At 40.9% G+C, this 22,909-nt stretch overlaps 1 protein-coding gene across 1 annotated transcript; it reads left to right on the top strand.

Moving 5' to 3' along the window:
• The first annotated feature begins 974 nt into the window (after positions 1-974).
• LOC134970007 (4-galactosyl-N-acetylglucosaminide 3-alpha-L-fucosyltransferase FUT6-like) lies at positions 975-9,559 on the top strand. Its single transcript, XM_063946126.1, has 2 exons — positions 975-1,088; positions 7,383-9,559. Exon 2 carries the CDS (start codon positions 7,405-7,407, stop codon positions 8,443-8,445), a length of 1,041 nt encoding a protein of 346 aa, XP_063802196.1. The 5' UTR covers positions 975-1,088; positions 7,383-7,404; the 3' UTR covers positions 8,446-9,559.
• The last annotated feature ends 13,350 nt before the right edge of the window (positions 9,560-22,909 follow it).

Raw genomic sequence — 22,909 nt, 5'->3', positions numbered from 1 at the left:
TGGGGTGCAAGGTATACCGGGACAAGTATTTTGTTGCACTTTATGAGTGGGACAAGTGTTTTTAGGCTTGCAGGTGGGAGTAATCAGGGTTTTTATAACTTTTTTTTAAGTTGCTTTAAATTACCCAAATATATACTTACAGTATACCGATTTTTATGTACCCCTAATTTAATGTGAACACTTATTTGGCTGAAAAACACTTGCTTCCTATAATTTCACATTTTATTTTGAAAATGCTTGTACAGCCATTTGACCCAATTTAATTGAACTGTAAGGGCATAGAATGTGAAACTCTCCCATAAAATATAAAACAAATAGTATGCACATTATCTATACATAAATCTTGCAGTGTGTGTAGTATAAAAAATATGTCCAATATAACATGTAGGGGGAGATGAACAAAGTCGGGTAATAAGTGGAGAAGTAGCCCATAGTAACCAATCAGCTTCTACCTATCATTTTATAGAATGTACTTGATAAATGCTACTGTACATTATAGTTGATTGATTGATTGATTGATTGATTGATTGATCGATCGATCGCTATGGGCTACTTGTCCACTTCCGCACTCTTAATACACCCCCCCATAGTAATCAGAAATATAAAGTGCACTGCATACGATATAGCTGTATTAAGCATTGGAGACGGATAACGTGGAGAGAGATAAAGCACCAACCAATCAGTTCCTGTCATTATTTATTTATTTATTTATTTTTGCCTGTTAAATCAATGGCAGTTAAATGCTGTTTGGTTGGTACTTTATCTCTCTCCGTGCTACCTCTCTCTGCAGTGCTTGATACACCTAGCTTTGTGCAGTGCAGGAGAAATTATCGAAAAAGTATGTTCAAATAAAAAATAGGGCTGGAACTAGTGTACAAGTCACGGGAGCAGTAGGGAAAAAAAGGGAGTGGGAAAGCAAATATGATTTGTATAGTCATGTTTTCCTTCCATTTCTCTAATAGCCACATAATGTGAAATGTATGCAAGGAATATACGTTTAGGTCTGTTTATGCGGAATCTGTGCAAAATTTAAGGGGACAACTCAATTTCAAAGACTTTGACATAGCTTCTGGCTTTACTATAATAAGGTGAGTAATATTTTACCTTATTACTTCTCATCTATCTATAGTAACCCACACTTGCCGACAGCTTAAAAACTCATATGTGTAATTAGCCATAGTGATACAATTAGAAACACATACTTTACAAACTATAATTCCTACAACTACATTACACATAGCATAGTAACCTAGACACTATACTATAGTTTTGCTGGAGTTACTATTTGCTAAAAATAATAAAATCTATAATGAATCAGTCTTTATGTGGTCAGAAATCATAAACTAAAAGAAAGAGAAATGCCTGAAACAAGTACATTATCAGTTTAGAATGCTAGAAATGTAAATAGTGCTTTTTAGGACAAATATAAAAAATGTACAGACTGAGGTTACATTAAAAATTAGTTGTATATAGTATAAAAACATATAACGTGAATTAATTACATATATAAAAAGGACACAAATATATAGTATCTGGCAAGCTCTGAAATTCATAAGACCAGTCTCAATATGGACAAATCAGTCTCAGTTCCTCACATATGTTCAGAGGATATTTTGGAGGCTTATCCCTTTACAGGTTGAGTATCCCTTATCCAAAATTCAAAATCCCACATGTTGGGTCCCCTACTGAGATAATGACATATATATTATATATTAGGTATACTGTATATAGATATAAATATATATAATATAATATATAAATAAATATATGTGTCATTATCTCAATAAATCCCCAAAATTTGGGATTTTGAATTTAGGATAAGGAATACGTAACCTGTATTAGGTAATAGCATATTGGTTTGCCGATAAATCCGGTATATTACCCAGCATGCAGAGAGGATGTTACCCAATCAAAGATGTGCAGTGCATGTCACCCTGCTTGCAAGATTTCCTCGCTATAGGCAGGTGAGGAATTGAGGCTGTTTTGTCCATATTGAGACTGGTCTTATGAATTGCAAAACTTGCCAAATTCTATACATTTGTTCACCAAGGAGCTTCACCCACTCCTTTAACAGCTGCGCTGGTACAGCCTCTTGTTTGCTTACATTGTCCATTTAGCTTGGACAGATGTTCTGTAAATGCAGGGCCGCTGCAACCATTAGGAGAACCTAGTTGGATGGCAAGAAAATGCGTCAAGGTTTAGGGGAGAATCTAATAACTGACACATTGGGGGAAATGTAATAGGGTGAGAGAATTAGAAAGTGAGAGATTTTGGTAACATTCTCCTGTTTTTTTTAAAGTGGCAATCGCTTACATAGCAAAATCAACCTGGTTTTGCCATATAAATGATTGCCACTTTAAAAAAAAACAGGAGAATTTTACCAAAATCTCTCACTTTCTGATTCTCTCACCCTATTACATTTCCCCCTCAGTGTTCTTATTTTGCTGCAACGCTTCCACCCTCAGCACCAACATAGAGCAGCAGTAGTCCGCAGCTTCTTCACTTGGAGACTCCAGTGGATTATTTATTAGCAGATCTTAATATAAATCGAGAAAAAGTAGATAAATCAACCTGGAAAAATTTTGACATTTCATTAATTTTATTTTCCAGTGCATAATGTGACAAATATAGGGCCTAATTTAGATTCAGTTGTAGTTTTGCAAAAAATCGCAAAACTACAACTCTTTTCTTTAACATGCAGGGGACCGCCCAGCACAGGGCAAGGCAGAGCCGCATGTGGGTCCTGCAGGCCGGTGCAAGGTCTCTCTGTACCCTAGGCAAAGCTTCAACCTGGTGCCCCCTAACCTGCAACCCTCCTGCAGGAGGTGCATTAGGGCTATGAGGAGCCACCATGGGGGTGCCCCTCGGGAGCCATAGTTATATCTGCTTCCTATGTGCCTTCACATGTCTTGATGTCATGTTACACGTGTCGGCACAGAGGAAGCGCTGAGGCACTATGTGGTACAGCCTGATAGTGGTGGCTGCACCTAATTAGACCAGCAGCAGCAGGCAGCACAGTGTAAAAAGAAGAGGCCGCATACAGAGATATCCTTCAGTTTTTTGCAAGATGAATTCAGTGGCGCCCCTAGGCAGCCACCTAAAGCTGCCTAATGGTAGAGCCGGCCCTGGGGTTCTGCCCCCCCCCCCTTCCCCCGCTAGCATGCCAGCGCATTGCTATACAGTGATCCTCTTGCATGATTAAGGTATCCCCCTGCCTACGCAGCCTAGCTGCGCAGGCAGTCAGACGGCCGCCATCTTTTGGGACGCAGCAGCTGCTTGTGACATCATACACCCGCCCTGGCCTACCCCTCCAATTGTTCGGACATGCCTCTGTTGTCCGGACTGCACCACCAAAACGGAGCGTTGACGACCCGTTCCAACCCCCCTCGAGGTCTTAGACTGCGATCGCCTGTGATCACAGTTTAGGATCTTGCACATGTGCAGAAGTGCTGAAATCACCTAAAAGCTATTTCAGCACTTTTGTGTCTGACCCTGCCCATAATGCTTTATTTATATAGGGTCAATACATTACATAGCGATGGATCATAAGTGGATCATAATAAATAGAATAGCACACAATGGCATAAAGAGATGGTAAAGATAGCCTTGCTTAAACCAGCTTACAATTGGTGTACAGAATGGTGGAAGAGAGTTGGCCTCATTGCTGAAGGTGCAAAGGTGAGATGTAAAAGGGTATTAATAAATGTTACTCAAAAGAAATGTCACTTCACTATTTAAACTGCATATGGTAATCTCCTATGATGTATATATAGAATTTGATGGCAGATAATAACCCCTTGGCCAATCTAGTCTTCTCTTTTTCTAACCCTATTGTTACCTCAGACACTATTTGATCCTTATTTCTTTGTAAGGATAACCTTATGTCTATCCCATGCATGCTCTACTCTCTTAGCCTCTACCACCTCTAATGGGAGGCTATCCCACTTGTCCACTGCCCTTTCTGTGAAGTAATTTTTCCTCAAGTTTCCCCTGAATCTACCTCACTCCAGTTTCAGTGCATGTCCTCCTGTACTACTGTATATACATCAGTATAAAAAAATAGTACAGTCAAAAAAAATTCTATGAAGAATTTATTAGGAAACAGTAGTAAATAAATGACAATATTTTCAGAAATGACTCATCACAGTCTTTATTTCAAGTCTTGTTATTGGTTGTGTGAGTTGCTCATCTCTTATGTTTCTTTCTTTTAAACCTTGCAATATGTATAGTTGTAATTGAAAAGTCTACTGGTAGGATGAATTGGAGGTATTATAATAACAGTGTCCTGGAAGGGGTTCCTGTGCTTGCCTCCAGTGAGAAGTTTGTTTGACTAGCGGATGTGTACCTTTGAATTAATATATCATAATAATAATAATAATTATTATTATTATTATTTTATTTATATAGTGATCTTTCTCTGACAGGAATCAAGATGCTTTACAGGCATAAAAAAATTACACACATAGGGCCTAATTCAGAGTTGATCGCAGCAGCAAATTTGTTAGCAGTTGGGCAAAACCATGGGGGCAATTCCAAGTTGATCGCAGCAGGAAATCTTTTAGCAGTTGGGCAAAACCATGTGCACTGCAGGGAGGCAGATATAACATGTGTAGAGAGAGTTAGATTTGGGTGTGGTGAGTTCAATCTGCAATCTAAATTGCAGTGTAAAAATAAAGCAGCCAGTATTTACCCTGCACAGAAACAAAATAACCCACCCAAATCTAACTCTCTCTGCAAATGTTATATCTGCCCCCCCCCCCCCTGCAGTGCACATGGTTTTGCCCAACTGCTAAAAAAAATTCCTGCTGCGATCAACTTGGAATTACCCCCAAGGGGGGTAATTCCAAGTTGATCGCAGCAGGAAATTTTTTAGCAGTTGGGCAAAACCATGTGCACTGCAGGGGAGACAGATATAACATGTACAGAGAGAGTTAGATTTGGGTGGGGAATGTTCAAACAAATCTAAATTGCAGTGTAAAAATAAAGCACTCAGTATTTACCCTGCACAGAAACAAAACAACCCACCCAAATCTAACTCTCTCTGCAAATGTTGTATTTGCCACACCTGCAGTGTACATGGGGGGTCATTCCGAGTTGATCGCTCGCTAGCTGTTTTTAGCAACCGTGCAAACGCTATGCCGCCGCCCACTGGGGAATGTATTTTAGCTTAGCAGAAGTGCGAACTCATGTGCAGCCGAGCGCCACAAAAAAAGTTTGTGCAGTTTCAGAGTAGCTCTGAACCTACTCAGCGCTTGCGATCACTTCAGCCTATTCGTGTCCGGATTTGACGTCATACACCTGCCCAGCGAACGCCCAGCCCTGCCTGCATTTTTACAAACACTCCTTGAAAACGCCCCTTTCCTGTCAATCTTCTTACGCCCATCAGTGCAACTGAAAACTTTGCTACACCCTGTGCACAACCACAATGGGCTTTGTACTTGTACGGCGCGCGTGCTCATTGCGGCCCATACGCATGCGCATAAATGCAGATTTTTAGCCTGATCACTGCCCTGCGAACAACGGCAGCTAGAAATCAACTCGGAATGACCCCCATGGTTTTGCTAAACTGCTAACAAATTTGCTGCTGTGATCAACTCTGAATTACCCCCATAGTACAAAGATTAATACAGTAATACAGAAGTAAAAGAATATTCTTGAGAGCACAATAAGTGTAATGCAGGGTTAGTGCCAACATTTTGGGTAAAAACTTCCATAGGTTATATATTCCACCCATGAAAGGTACCAGGTGAGGCAGCCATGTTGGGTGCACTATGTAGGATTACCATGGACTGGAATAGAGGTCACTCCTAGAAAAGATGACACAAAATGGGTGGTTGCATATCCTAGTGCTAGGAGTCTGGTCCCAACATTATCGTCAGAACTATTTGTTTTTCTTCCTATCTATGAGCATACCAGGTGAGGCAGCCATGTTGGACATACTATGAAGGTCCCACTGTGATAGATAAGCCATATAAGGGCCCAAGGTATATATGGGAACAACTAACAAGTGTGTAGTAGTAGGATATAACCTATATGGATAGATCCATGTGAAGCACATCCTGCACCATGTGGAGGTTTAGCATATAGACATTGCATACAGTGGGAACATGGTCCATGAACACTATTTGATCACCCTGATATTTATTTTCACCAAAAAAAACAGACAGTTATTACTAACTGAAGAGTTTATATCTCCTTCCCAGTTCACCTGCTTCCAAGAGCCACGATACCTTTGACCATGTCAGCAAAACAAACTACAAATTTTGAGCCCATTCCTGCTTAAAAAAATGTTGGTGTCCCCTCCTCCCATGGTACCTGCTCATTGTCAGGGGTTCTGCTCGTTGTCAGGGGTTTCCCCTATACCCAGCATCAGTAATAACTGTCTCCTCTGAGGCAGCAGCCATTTTGGGAAGGACATCTCTCCCACAGTGCTGCTCCTCAGACCGGCGGCTCCTCTCTGCTGCACTGACAGTTGCGTGGCGGCCAGGGACAGTTGTCCCCACAAAACCCCCAGCGCCCACAAGCCACCTCAGGGTCTGGCATGGCATTGCATTAGCCCCTCTAATTTCAGATGTCCTTACCACCACTGGGAACATTAGGAATAACTTTATAAGCTTCATTAGATTAGTTACAATAAACAGTACCCAAGGTAGACCTAGCACTGCATTTTATATCACAATTAGGCATTGGTAAAGCAGAAGTAGCTTACTCTTCTTTTAACACTGTTTACCTTTTCTTTTTGTTTACCACTATTTGTGTGCTGTCCCAGTTGGGTCTGACTTTGGATTTCTGGAGGTAGAGTAGAAGCCGGCTTTGAGTTTAGGTTAACATGCTCTATCCAGAGAATGATATATCTCTTCTGAATTCTGTTTTATGCAATTGATACATGCTATTTGCTCTGTGACTTGTTAGTGGCTGATTTACTTACTTATCTACAGTGAACCATTTTAGAACTCTCTTTGTGTTTTTTCAGGTTTGTTAAAAACTATAAAGACTTCAAAGGTCAAACATTCTGGTCTATTGACTGTGCTTGAAATAATATTTTATGTGTCTTTGACTAGAAACTCATTTCTCTATACAGAAGTTGTTAATATATGCACTGTGACAAGACACAGCTTTGCATCATGCAAATACACTTTTGTGGAAGTTTTAATCAGTATGATTGCTTTGTATCTTTTATTTGTATTTTATCAATTTCTTTTATATGCACAGTTTATTTTCTATTATTGTTGCCTTTTATTTATTGTGAATTTTAATTATAAAGTAACAACATATTACATTTTACTATACATTTTCTGTATAGTTATATTCCTTGCTTAATTTATGTTAGCATAACGAATCTAAAAAATGATTATATAGGTATTATTTTTTCTCTTTTGCAGATTTTCAGGTGGAAATTGGACTATGAGGAAACAATATATTCAGTGGGTTTCCTTCTTTGCTATACAGACATTTATTATTTTTGCCTACTTCACGTTCACTGACACCAGATCTAACATTCAATCGCAGTTCATCAAAAGCCAAACTTACTCCAAAGTGGAAAATGAAAAAAAAAATCTAATCCTTTTGTGGACTTGGCCATTTGGTAAACAGTTTCCACTAAATCAGTGCCTAGAATCTTCATATGGCAGTAGTTGTACATTTACAAGTAACCGAAGTTATTATCATTTGGCAGATGCTGTGGTCATCCATCATAGGGATGTGAGCACCTCTATGGACCTGTTGCCCCAGATCCCAAGACCAACAACGCAGTACTGGGTTTGGTTCAACCTAGAGCCTCCAAACAACTGCCCTAACCTGAAGATGATGGACAACCTATTCAACCTCACTATGACTTATCGGGCAGACTCTGATATTTTTACTCCTTATGGTTGGCTAGAGAGACATGATGGAACTGGAAGCATCAGCATACCTACAAAATCCAAGCTTTTGGCTTGGGTTGTGAGCAACTGGGACCCACAGTATGAAAGAACTAAATACTTTGAAGATCTGAAACATTACATAGACATTGATGTATATGGAAAATATAATATGTCATTGTCAGTATCTAATCAAACTCTTACATTGTCCAAATACAAGTTCTATCTCGCTTTTGAAAGTTCTGGGAATACTGATTATATTACAGAAAAGCTCTGGAACAATGCTTTTCTTTCAGGGACTGTACCTATTGTAATGGGACCTCCCCGTGAAAACTATGAACGTTTTATACCGAAAGATTCATTTATTCATGTAAATGACTTTTCTAATGCCCAGGAGTTAGCTGCTTACATTCTGGAACTAGACAAAGATGACAAAAGGTATCAAGAGTATTTCAGGTGGAGAGATGTGTTTCAACCTCGTCGATCCAACGACTGGAACATATACTACTGCAAAGCTTGCAAAGTGTTAAAGGATGCTCCATCATATAGAACCATGCCCAATTTGGATGAATGGTTCCGAAAGTGATTTTATAAGTAATGTAAAAAAAAGTTAATCATTTGATACTCAATCAACAAGACTAAAACTGTCACGAATTAGGAGAAACACGTATAATTAGAAATTGAACTAGTGTGGCATATTTCAGATTCTGAAGAAGAAAACAGTAGTATTTAAAGACGTGTGGCATAATAGATCCACGCATATTAGATAGACAGTGGTTCAACCCCATATGGTCGACATGAAAAAGGACTACAGGATCAAAAGGTCGACAGAGTCAAAAGTCTGTCAGTGAAATGTGGACTGTATCTAAGGTTGACAGGGACAAATTCATCAGGGTTAAAAGGTCGACATGGGAATGGTCAACACAAAAAAGGTCAACACACATTTTTTTATGTTTATTGGAAAAAATGTGTCCATTTCACAGTCTGTGACCATGATTAATGCAAACGTAGATGCTCCCCATGTTTCGGGCAAGGTACTATTCCCAATTGTAGTCCACATGAAAGATAAATGAAGCAAAAGCTTAAAAAAATGAAAAAAAATCCAAAAACACTTGTGTCAAACATTGTCATGTCAATCTTTTGATCCTGTCGACCATGAGCACAGTTGGACCCCTGCATTTACTATTGGTCTGTCATCTTGCCACCGTTGTTTGCTCATTACATCAGCTAATTAAGGATCGGAGAGGAGAGAGACCACGCTACGGTGCCTGCAGACGGCACACAGAAGTGAGGACTCACAGAGCCTGGAGATCAGGTGCTTTCAACAAACAGGCGCCAGCATTGGTGCCGGATCCCGCAGCCAGAGACCGCCTCGTTGCACACTGGGTCTCTCCGTGCCGTCATCGATGATAAAAGCCGCATGTAAGGCTTCACTGCGGAGCGCTGTCACTCATTACAAATTTCATTAATAGGTGGCAAGATTAACTGGAACTCTAGACACATAGTAACTATCCAGGAATCTTGAGTGTTACACAGGTTCTCACTACAGCTGGGATTGATTATATCAGCGGACCTGTGTCTGTGGACTGAGTTACAACTATAGTTCAGCATTATACCATTCTGTGCACAGAAACATTTTAGGTTCCACCTCCTTTGAATGTTTAATATAATACATTTGATTTTATGATGTTATGCATAAGACCGGTTTAGTTATATTATTTGTGAAATATTGATTTTCTATACATTAAATTATCATATATAAAAAATCAAGTTTGATTTGTTGAACATCCAGCCATATTATATTTTATTATAGCGCAAGAGGGATTTGTCTAAGTGTGTTGGATATTTACACTTGGGTATTCCAGTGTTAACATTTTTTTGACTTGTTAACACCAAGTCAATAGCTCTCCTGCAGCTTATATAAATATTATAGGTATATGTTTAATACCTTGGATATTTGCGCAATTGAAATTGTAGTTTTTTATTAGCGCCTGGTGTGAGGTTTTTTCCGCTTTTTTAAGTGAGGGACAAAAAGTCAACAGGGTTAAAAGGTCGACATGGGAATGGTCAACACAAAAAAGGTCAACACACATTTTTTGATGTTTTTTGGAAAAAATGTGTCCATTTCACGGTCTTTGACCACGATTAATGCAAACGTAGATGCTCCCCATGTTTCGGGCAAGGTACTATTCCCAATTGTAGTCCACATGAAAGGTAAATGAAGCAAAAGCTTAAAAAAATGAAAAAATCCCCAAAAACTTGTGTCAAACATTGTCATGTCAATCTTTTGAACCTGTCGACCATGAGCACAGTTGACCATTTTCCTGTTGACCTTTTGACCATGTCGACCATATGGGGTTGACCTACTGAATGTCTACTAGACACTGTGTATATATACACTGGAAATCATTTAAAGATGGCCATAATAATGGAAGTATTTTATCATGGTTCTCATATAAATTGCATCATCTAATCCCATGTTTCTTTAAGTTGACCCATCTAAACTGCAAAAAAACACTACATTGTATGGGACAAAAGCAAAATAAACATTTTTAGATACTCACCATATTTACTAAGAGTCCAGTCCTAGTGATATAGGACTTACTACAGGTCTTGAAATAGGGATACTATTGCCAAAGACCTGACAAGAAGCAGAGCACATGGTACAGATCAAGCACTGAGGCACAAATCTAATACATACCCATAACGGGATGCAGTCAGTATACCACTTGTTAAGATCTCGGCATTCAGGATCCCGACGCCGGAATCCCAACAGACATGTAAATGCCAATGGCCAAAATCCCAACAGAACCCCGGTATTCCCCCTCGGGAGGTGTTCCACGCCACCACTAGAGGGGGAATAGAATAGTGTGGCCCAGGCCCGAGGCGTGATAAGTGCAGCAACTGCCAGGATCCCGACCGCTGGGATCCTAATAACAGGTAAACACCTTTCCCTGCAGGTCTTTATATCATATGCTAGAAAATTACCACAGATCATAAAACACAAGCCTTCCAGTAAAGCTCTAATCTAATCATTTTGCCAATACCCAACACAGCAATCCAGGTAAAAAGAGAATCTTCCTATCTTAATTATAAGGAAATGGCAAAACAGAAAAGTGTCACTGTGATCCCAGATGATGATCATTAACACTGACACTGAAAAAGTGGGATAACTTTAAGGCTCACATACTAATAAATGATTTAAGTCTAGTGAATAATATCAACATTTATATGCTCATATTGGGGGTAATTCCAAGTTGATCGCAGCAGGAATTTTGTTAGCAGTTGGGCAAAACCATGTGCACTGCAGGGGAGGCAGATTTCACATGTGCAGAGAGAGTTAGATTTGGGTGTGGTATGTTCAATCTGCAATCTAATTTGCAGTGTAAAAATAAAGCAGCCAGTATTTACCCTGCACAGAAATAAAATAACCCACCCAAATCTAACTCTCTCTGCACATGTTATATCTGCCTCCCCTGCAGTGCACATGGTTTTGCCCAATTGCTAACAAAATTCCTGCTGCGATCAACTTGGAATTACCCCCATTGTTCCCTATAGTGATATAATTTTTTAGTGTATGAGCCTCACATTTATCCCACTTTTTCAGTGTGTCAGGAGATCTATCTCAGTGTAATTCTGAAGACTATGCATAATAGCATGTGCACAATGTCTTACATAAGAATAAGGTATACTTTGGGATAAGGATGTGGATAGCTGGAGCACCTGCCCTGCTTCAGCTTTTAGCCCATCTAACCCGCACCCTCTGACAGCTGCTTCCCCAAACCTGTATATCACTGCTCAAGGTTGCTGAGCCGGGAAGCGTCTACCTTCACTCCTGCAGGTTGCGCCCATCTCCACTTCAGAAGCCGGGGATTAGATTTGGTTGGGTGGCCGCTGGGGACTTCTGTGAGATTGAGATCAGGACCGCTCTCTCGCCGACTGGGTTTGCCGTGGCTGTCTCTCACTGCTGGCACCCTCTAGAGCCCACCTGCTGCCTGCTGGTGCCCCGCCGATGTCCGCAGCGGTGTGAACACAGAGACAGAGACCCACTGGAGCACTGCTTACCCAGCGCCTCAGCTCTCGGTGGCCATCTTGGCTGTGGCTCCCACACACAGCATCCCCATGGTTATTCACCTATTCTGCTGGCCTGCGTCCTGATGCCCTCTGTCCCGGCTGAGTGCTATCATCAGGAGAGTGCAGTTGCAGGGCCGGGAGCCACTCTGGGAGTCTCTGCGGATTGTGGACTACCTCCTTCCCTGACGCTGTGGCCTCGCCTGTTCCCTGTCAGCTGCCTTTCACACACACCCTGGCGTGGAGCTCCTGATGCACAGCCAGTGGCCCCGGGGATCGGTGGCTCTCTCCTCTCTTCAGTGGGGCCTTTGTGGGAACCATCCCCTCCCCACTCAGCAGGTGGTGAGTCCATTTAAATGCAACTGAGCTGTGGAGATTTGCAATCATATAGGTCACTGGCTGGTCCGTGACCGTAAAGTCTCAACCCCTTCCACATACACGCTGCAGAAGGTACGCCATTATTGAGGATCATACTGGCTACTAGACTGGACAGTGTTTCCCTTGTTCCTGCTTCCCAGTTGCTCTGTATGGTATACCCGCTCGGCTTCCAATCTATTCCCCTATACTGTGATGGCCAATGCACAGCTTCGTAGATTGAGACGGGTGCTCCATAGTGCACATGATGTTTGTCCTGTACTGAATCATTCTGTGATCAACCAGTGTTTATGGGCTTATTTCTTCTCCAGCCACAGTATCTCTGTGTCTCTCCCCCTGACCCTGCATTTGCTACTTGATCTCTAAAGCACGCTGCTCACTGCTCTGATATTCTCTATAATTGTCAACCCGCTTCTCCTGTTTCAATATGGTGCAGAGGAATTGCAAAGCTACTGTTATTCCTAAACACAGTATCCTGCGGGCATGGGAGATAGCATGCTCCATATCTCGTAATTCTACAACCACAGATCAAATTTCTGATACTGAGGACAATTCGTCACCATAACCTGTCGTCACCACCCAGGATGTTATCGCCATTGTCGAACTTGCCAATTTGGGCGCATGTACCGATTCCTTAAAGCGTAAGATGGATAAAGTGTGCCAGTACCAGACTGTGGTTGAGCAGGAACTAGCTGACATCCATCCTGATAGCGATCTCCATAGAGAACATATGGAGGACGTAGATAACCGGAGTCGCAGAAACAATATCAGGATTCGTAATATCTCTGAGAGTGTCACGTTGGAGAGCCTCTCCAGATTTCTAGAGGGTCTCTTTCTGGAACTGATCCCAGGGACTCCTAAAGATTTTCTCCTTCTGGACAGGGCACATAGAACTTTATGTCCTACGCCCCCTCCTAATCAACCTCCTCAGGACGTCATACTGCCATTCCACTACTACAAAACTAAAGAAAAACTCATGTTCACAGCTAGAGGACTCCCGTCAATCGATTTTTCAGGCACCCAACTAAAAATATTCAAGGACCTGGCTTTTTCTACACTTATATAACATCGGGACCTCATTGACATTACCAAGGCTTTCTGCAGTCATACCATCAAATATAAATGGGGGTTTCCATTTCAACTCCGAGTCACCAAGGATGGATTAAAACTCCTGCTCAAGGTTATGACCTCCTTAAAACTTTGGGCATCTTTGACTCTCTCCCTGATGCGATTCGGAATCAAATTGCCTGCACATCTCCCAGGAGACCCATGGCTCCAACTCCTGACTGGTCTTCCACATAACATAACTCTACTGAGTTCAGTGACACTACGCACGTAACTATTACATGATTGTTGCTATGCCCTCTGTTTGTTATATGCAATGTTCTGGTCACTCTGAACTTATTAGACTGTTGACTGATTAATACTTGTGACTCGTATGTGGCGGCCCTCATTAGTCCCTATTTTGAAATAGCTGTTGTGTCTTTAATTGGTAAGGCTAATACTTTAACAAGTTGCAAGGGATTGATGCGGGCGGTAGAAGTCTTTGTTAGTGTTGATCTTTTCTGTTCTCACTCAGCTGATATATTAATGTTTCATTTTATGGCATTTGTTTTGTAATATATGTCAGCTTTCTTCATTTATGTCATACTGTCACTGTTTCTAAGATTGCCAGTTTATTTACTTAATTTTTCGTGTTACCACTCAAGCTATTTTAGCTCCGAACCATTGCCTCTGTGCCCTTAACACAAGGTCGCAAAATTTCTTTATTCTTCTTCCCTATGTTTTTGTTCTTATTTGCTGTTCTTTTTTTATAGCCACTATCCCCCACAATGTAAGGAATGCCTGATTGGCACTAATCTTCAGGGATGTGCAGTGAGCTAAATAGCTCTGGAGGCACTGGCTGGCACCAGGGACAGTTTTACATGCAATATATGAGCCACAGCGTACATCTGGGCATTATACACAGGTGCAGCAGTATAAACTCCTGGAAATTTGGTGAGTTTTGATAAGAGATGTGCGGAAAAGTTAGCCAGGTGAGGCTCACCTGCCATAGACTTTTTACTCCAGAGTTATGGCTATAAAAATTATTAGAATAACGCTTAGAAGATATTTCAAACATATTCTTTGTATTTTTCATATATTTTATACAATCAAAATCTGGCACAAATGTTAGTATGACAGGATGGGCTCTGCATCACCCAACCGCACATCACTGCTAATCTTTTCCCTATTGGACCCAACTCATTTCTAGGAAAGGGTCTACTCTGTGTTTGTTCTTTCACTGACCCTACCCTATTTCTATTTTTACCTTCATCAAATCCCACCTACTCACCTTAGTCGGCCCAGTCTCTGGTTTTTCACCGTAATTTGCAATTGTGATAACTACCCTCCATGACTCTGAAAGTATTATCCATTAATGCCAATGGCCTTAATTCTCCAACCAAGAGATCAATGTCGCTTCAATTTTTTTATTTGGCACAAACCGGATATCATTTTCTTACAAAAAATGCATTTTAAAGCACCTCACCTATCTTTAAGTTGTAAACAGTATCCTCATATTTTTTACTTTAATATGTCTGCCAAACCTAAAGGCACTGCTATTATGATCTACCATGATCTTCCTATAGCCATTCAGTATTCTACCATAGATGATAAAGGTATATATGTAATTCTCTCAGGCACCCTCAATCAGGCCCCAATTACTATATCCATCCGCAAGAGGCACACAGTAATCTTCACAACACGACCTCTACACTCGCATCGATTACATTTTTGTAGATTGGGATACCACTCAAACTCTTTTGGGGGCTCAAATAATTCCTACTACTTGGTCAGACCATTATGCAATCACTATGGATTTAGCTACTCCACGTACACCTTCAACCCCACGTACATGGCATCTAAATGAGTCACTCCTTCTAAAACTATCCAACATAGAAGAAATCAATAACGCAATCTTAAATTATTCTACTGATAACGCGTCTCCTGAAATAACCCCTTCTGTGTTATGAGATGCTCATAAAGCCACCCTTCGGGGCCTCCTCATTAATCTTACCTCGGCCCAGAGGAAGATTGAAACCAGACATATTGTTGAATTGGAAACTGAATTAGCCTCTTTAACCCACTAACACCAATGCTTCCCCAAAAAGCGGCTTTTTTCTAAGATTTTGTCAATTAAAGGACAACTATTAAAGATTCTTACCAAAAAAATGATCAAAACACTCTTGTGGGTCCATCAGAAGTTCTCCGAAAAATCAGATAAAGCTGATACTTTGTTGGCTCGACGCTTGCGAGCAAAAAGCACACAAAATCAAATTCTTACTCTGAAGTGCTCTGATGGATCCACAACATGTGACCCTAAGGTGATGGCTTCACAGTTTCATGACTATTATAAATCCTTAGGCAATATTCAATCAGTTAGTACGGCTGATCCGCATCATATCTCCAACATCCAACACTACTTATCCTCATGCCACTTACCGAAAATCTCTGAGTCGGATGTGGAGGTACTTAATGCTCCCATATCTAGGGAAGAAATTCTTGCCCCTATTAAACAACTTTGCCATTCCTCTGCCCCTGGTCCAGATGGCTTTACTGCTATTTATTATTTAAAAAAATAAGACTTCCTTCTCTCCATGCTTCACTCACTATTTAACCCGCCACTGGTAGATGCAGCCACCACCAGGGCTAATATTATATTCATCCTTAAGCCTAAAAGAGATCCTTTAGAGATGAAAAATTGCAGGCCCATTTGATTATTAAATACAGATTTAAAGCTGTTTGCCAAAATCCTTGTGAATAGACTCGCTCCATATTTATCAGCATTAATACACCCAGATCAGGTCGGGTTTATTCCTAATCGACAGGCTGTGGATAATACCAAATGGCTTATCAATCTTACTCACCTTACTCATTAAAAATCCCTTTCGACCCTGGTGGTGGCTTTCGATGCGGACAAAGCCTTTAATAGAGTAGCCTGGCCCTTTATCCAACAAACCCTGAAAAATATGGGATTGCATGGTGCTTTTTTAATGCCGTTACCTCACTCTATCAAAACTCTTCTGCTACTATCCTGGTCACTTGGTCTCTCCTCCCTCCCACTTCCTATTAGAAATGGCACCCATCAGGAATGCCTGCTCTCCTCTACTTTTTGGCCTGGTGATGGAGCCCCTGGCAGCAAAAATTAGACTGAACAACAATATTTTGGGCATTTCGGTAGGAAATCATGAGCACAAAATCGCGTTATACGCTGACGACATAATTTTAACTCTAACTTACCTGTGTATTTCCTTGCAGCATTTATTTGAAATAGTTCATACATATTACCAATTATCTTATTGTAACCTTAATGCTGATAAAACAGAGATTTTGGATCTACATGTGTCTCCACACGATCTTCATCTTTTACAGTCTTCCTACCCATTTAATTGGCAACCTACTAAGCTTAAATATTTATGAATCTAGTTAACTAAATCTTACTCTGGATTGTACACAGCCAATTTCCAGAGGTTATTTTCTCCTAAAAAGACTGACCAAGTCAATTGAAACAAACTATACGTCTCTTGGTTTGGCCGTATTGCCGCATTCAAGATGAATTTATTGTCGCGTTTACAATACCTCTGGCAAACCCTTCCAATCCACATTCCAACTAAAATATTAAAAAACCTTCAAAGGGAAATCTCCAGCTTTGTTTGGGCAGAGAAGAAACCCAGATTCATGATGCGATTACCGCAGAAACAACGTGCGTCGGGCGGTCTTAGTATTCCGGATCTTGTTAGATACTACCAGGTACACATTTAGCTTTACTGTGTTCTCTGGCATGCTCCTCCTGAGCGGAGAAAGTGGACACTCCTAGGAAACATACCCTAAAGATGTACTTGCCTTCCACTCTATTACAGTGCTCTCCCCGCTCTCGCCCTTCTCTTACCTTATTGTTACTGGCTATACACTTTTCTTTCTCAATCTGGGACCTTTGCACTCGTTTTTATCAACTTCGCTCTCACCATCCTTATCTAGTCCCTTTATGGAACAACGTGGCATTTCCTCCTGGTATTGATCACCTTGCATTTAAACATTGGACCTCACATAACATCCTCTTCCTACTGGATATAGCTCCCCTCCACTCATTCTCTACATTTGCTGACGTACAGTCTCACTTTTCACTTCCCCACTCGGTTTTCTATCAATTTTCACAAATACGACACTTTTATAACATAGTTTCTGAGGTTGAAAAAAGCCAGTCTGTCCATCAAGTTCAACCTATTTGTGGTCTTCTACGCTGTATTATTTTTAGGATTAATTATGTCTGTTGCTAATGTCGGCTGTTGTGTTTATTCCTTATTCCCATTTTTTTATAACTATAGTGTGTGACTACGCACCATAACCCTGTATATGCTTATCCATTAGGAATTTATCTAGCCCATTCTTAAAAGTGTTGGCCAAGTCCGACATTACTACTCTCTCAGGTAGGGAATTCCAAACACGTATTGTCCTTACTGTAAAAAAAAACTTTTAGCCTGTGTGTGCGAAATCTCCTCTCCTCTAACTTAAGCGGGTGTCCACGTGTCCTCTATGTTGACCTTACCAAAAACAGATCCCCCACAAGCTCTGTGTATTGCCCCCTTATATATCTGTAAATGTTGATCACGTCCCCTCTTAGTCTCCTCTTTTCCAGTGTGAACATGCCTAGCCTTGCAAGCTTTTCCTCGTATTTCAGTGTCTCCTTCCCCTTAATTAGTTTGGTAGAACCTTTTCTAGTTCCAGGATATACTTTTTGTAGTATGATGCCCAAAGTTGTGCACTGTATTCAAGATGAGGCCTCACTAGGGATTTATATAATGGGAGTATAACACTCTCATCCCTTGCATCAATTCCCCGCTTTATACATGCCTTCTTTGCTGCAATCCTACTTTGGGTACTGCTGCTTAGTTTGGTATCTATGTGAACACCTAAGTCTTTTTCTAGTACAGAATCCCCTAATTTTACCTCATTTAGTATGTAGGTGTTATTTTTGTTCTTGCTTCCAAAGTGCATTATTACCTTACACTTGTCTGTATTGAAGCTCATTCTCCATTTTGCTGCCCATGCTTCCAGTTTAACTAAGTCATTCTGAAGAGACTCAGCATCTCCCTCCGTATTTATAACCTTACACAATTTGGTATCGTCTGCAAAATTTGACACCATGCTCTCTACAGCTACTGCTAGATCATTAATGAAAATGTTGAACAATAGTGGTCCAAGTACAGACCCTTATGGCACACCACTTAGTACTTCAGTCCAATTTTAAAACATTCCATTTACCACGACGCGCTGCTCCCTATTATCTAACCAATTTCTGACCCAAGTGCATATTGTGCTAGCTCTAGTTCTTGTGACTTATAGATAATTCTCATATGCGGTACTGTGTCGAAAGCCTTAGCAAAGTCTAAAAAGAATACATCCACCTCCTTATCCTGATCAAGGTTCGTATTAACTGTTTCATAAAAAACCTAGTAAGGTTGTTTGACATGATCTAACCTTCACAAATCCATGTTGGTTCCTATTAATAACCTTATTGGCTTCAAGGAACTTCCGTATACTATCCCTTAGAATACCTTCCACTACTTTCCCCACTATAAATGTAAGACTAACTGATCTATAATTATTTTGAATATCGGCACTACTTCTGCTATACACCAGTCTTTGGGAACCATGCCTGATGTAAGTGAGCCATTGTAGATCAAAAATAGTGATCTTGCTAGTTCAGAGTGAAGCTCCATGAGAACCCTTGGGTGAATTCCATCGGGATCAGGTGACTTATTAATCTTAATTTTTTTTAATCAGTCACAGACTACCTCCTTACTTAAATAAGCACTTAGCAGTGGGACATTATCTTTGTTAAGATTGTGTGTTAATCCCCGCATATGGTCCTCTCTTGTGAAGACCGATGAAAAAACTCATTTAATTTGTCCGCTATGTCATTATTGTTATTGATTAAGACTCCCAGCTTGTCTTTTAAAGGGCCTATACTTTCCTTCTTTAATTTTTTGCTGTTGATATATTTAAAAACATTTTGGGCTTTGATTTGCTTTCCTTTGCTACTAGTGTTTCAGTTTCTACTTTAGCCGCACTTATTTCTTTTTGCATATTTTGTTACAATCCTTATAGTGCTGGAATGACTCCGTATTCCCGTCTGATTAGTATTTTTTGAATGCTCACCTTTTTTTGCCCAATAGTTCTGTAATCTTTTTGTTCAGCCACATTGGTTTGGAATTTTTAGTCCTTTGTTTGCTGCCCATGGGAACACATTTGCGAGTACTATTAACGAACAGTGATTTTAATACCTCCCATTTCTCCATAGTATTTTTTCATTGAAACAAAATTTCCCATTCAATGTCTCTTAAAGTTTCCCTCGTCATGTCAAAGTTGGCTTTGTTAAAGTTTGGAGTCCTAGTTGAGCCAATATAGCACTACTTATGAAAAGTGATATTGAATGTGACCATATTGTGGTGGCTGTTTCCCATGGGCTCCCCTACAATAATATTTGATATCAATTCCCCATTGTTAGTTAATACCAGGTGTAAGATTGCATTATACCTAGTCGGTTCCTTGATTAGTTAAAGTAAGTAGTTATCATTTAGTGTGTTTAAAAACATATTGCCCCTAGCAATATCACATGAATCATTTGTCCAATTTATCTCTGGATAGTTAAAATCTCCCATCACTGTTACATCTCCTACTCCTGCTGCTTTTTCAATTTGGTTCAGTAACATTTCCTCATCAGACCCATTAATACCATGCGGCTTGTAGCATAGCCCTAATACTTTATTTTTTGTTCCCTTTCCCCCGCATTCAATTTCTACCCATAACATCTCAATAGTATTTACAGTCCCCTTGTATATATATTCCATATATCAGGTTTTAAAAACAGCTTTATGTAAAGACATACCCCCTACACCCCATTTATTTAATCTGTCTCTCCTGAACAGACTATAAGCCTCTAGATTGACTGTCCAAACATGAGATTCGTCCCACCAAGTTTCAATAATGCCTATAATACTATACTGTTTGCTTGCTGCAAGGACTTATAGTTCCCCCTTTTACCTGTAAGGCTTCTAGCGTTTACATAAATACAATTAAGATAAGTATTCCCCCTAGTGCTAGGGACATCATTTTCTATATGCAGTAATGATGACCCATAATCGTCGTTAGTTAGTGTTTTGGCACCCTCCACAAACGGGCCTGTCCTATAGACAAAACTAATCTTGAATTATTATGTCAATATCAGCAATCGTCTAAGGGATTATTGTCCGCTATTTATCAGGTGTTACTCTCACATAATGTCCTCCCAAAAGAGGCTCACAAACTAGCTTGGGAACAAGATGTAGGAGAAACTTTGACCCTCGATGAGTGGGACGATATGAGAATGGAAGTTGCTAAAAGTTCTTTGTCAGTCTGCATTAAAGAAAATTATTTTAAATTATACAGTAGTACTGTTGGTATTTGGTGCTGACTAGGCTACATACTGTTTATCCTACTTGCTCTGACAGATGTTGGAGACTGTGGCCAATGGGGGACCCTGCTGCATGTTTGGTGGTCATGTCCAATAATCCACCAATATTGGCAAAAGATTCATAAACTGATTCTGGATGTCACTGATGTAATTGTCCCCAGCTCACCCCTCTGCTCTCTACTCTCCCGTCCTATCCCTGATACCTCGCGCCAATTACCGAAGTTAAAAAGCATATTTTGAATACGGCTAAATGCCAAATTGCTAGGGGTGTCTTACCCCCACAGTGGTTTTTCCCAGATTGTAATTCATATGTGTACCAAGTCTGGTGTAAATTGCTGCAGGCATTCCGGAGTTATGCTGGAACACACATATACACATACATTTTTTGGTGTTTTCCGTGGATGGGCAGTGACATTTGTAAAACCAGTTATTAGCAAGCACCTGGGACCCAAGGAGAAGCTACCTGCCAAGTTTCAAGATTGTAGGCCTCGTGGTTTAAGAGATATCATGATAAGTAAATCAGTAAGTCAATATCCTTTTTTGCCTCTTATATATTTTTATATATATATATATATATATATATATATATATATACACTGCTAAAGGGAACACTTAAACAACACAATGTAACTCCAAGACAATCACACTTCTGTGAAATCAAACTGTCCAACTTAGGAAGCAACACTGATTGACAATCAATTTCACATGCTGTTATGCAAATGGAATAGACAACAGGTGGGAATTATAGGCAATTAGCAAGACACCCCCAATAAAGGAGTTGTTCTGGAGGTGGGGACTACAGACCACTTCTCAGCTCCTATGCTTTCTGGCTAATGTTTTGGTCACTTTTGAAAGCTGGCAGTACTTTCACTCTAGTGGTAGCATGAGACAGAGTCTACAACCCACACAAGTGGCTCAGGTAGTGCAGCTCATCCAGGATGGCACATTAATGCGAGCTATGGCAAGAAGGTTTGCTGTGTCTGTCAGCGTAGTGTCCAGAGCATGGAGGCGCTACCAGGAGACAGGCCAGTACATCAGGAGACGTGGAGGAGGCCGTAGGAGGGCAACAACCCAGCAGCAGGACCGCTACCTCCACCTTTGTGCAAGGAGAACAGGAGGAGCACTGCCAGAGCCCTGCAAAATGACCTCCAAAGCAAGCCACAAATGTGCATGTGTCTACTCAAACGATCAGAAACAGACTCCATGAGGGTGGTATGAGGGCCCGACGTCCACAGGTGGGGGTTGTGCTTACAGCCCAACACCATGCAGGACGTTTGGCATTTGCCAGAGAACACCAAGATTGGCAAATTCGCCACTGGCGCCCTGTGCTCTTCACAGATGAAAGCAGGTTCTCACTGAGCACATGTGACAGACATGACAGAGTCTGGAGACGCCAAGGAGAATGTTCTGCTGCCTGCAACATCCTCCAGCATGACCGGTTTGGCAGTGGGTCAGTAATGGTGTGGGGTGGCATTTCTTTGGGGGGCCGCACAGCCCTCCATGTGCTCGCCAGAGGTAGCCTGACTGTCATTAGGTACCGAGATCCTCAGACCCCTTTTGAGACCATATGCTGGTGCGGTTGGCCCTGGGTTCCTCCTAATGCAAGACAATGCTAGACCTCATGTGGCTGGAGTGTGTCAGCAGTTCCTGCGAGACAAAGGCATTGATGCTATGGACTGGCCCGCCCGTTCCCCAGACCTGAATCTAATTGAGCACATCTGGGACATCATGTCTCGCTCCATCCACCAACGCCACGTTGCACCACAGACTGTCCAGGAGTTGGCGGATGCTTTAGTCCAGGTCTGGGAGGAGATCCCTCAGGAGACCGTCCGCCACCTCATCAGGAGCATGCCCAGGCATACAGGCACGTGGAGGCCACACACTACTGAGCCTCATTTTGACTTGTTTTAAGGACATTACATCAAAGTTGGATCAGCCTGTTGTTGTTTTTTTTCCACTTTAATTTTGAGTGTGACTCCAAATACAGACCTCCATGGGTTAATAAATTTGATTTCCATTGATAATTTTTGTGTGATTTTGTTGTCAGCACATTCAACTATGTAAAGAACAAAGTATTTAATAAGAATATTTAATTCATTTAGATCTAGGA

This window comes from Pseudophryne corroboree, chromosome 11, assembly GCF_028390025.1.
Source record: "Pseudophryne corroboree isolate aPseCor3 chromosome 11, aPseCor3.hap2, whole genome shotgun sequence".
NCBI classification, from domain to species: Eukaryota; Metazoa; Chordata; class Amphibia; order Anura; family Myobatrachidae; genus Pseudophryne; species Pseudophryne corroboree.
This window is presented reverse-complemented; position numbering and strand designations above follow the sequence as displayed.

Excerpts from the sequence above, each read along its gene's own strand:
- LOC134970007 (XM_063946126.1), top strand. The coding sequence starts at position 7,405 with ATGAGGAAACAATATATTCAGTGGGTTTCCTTCTTTGCTATACAGACA.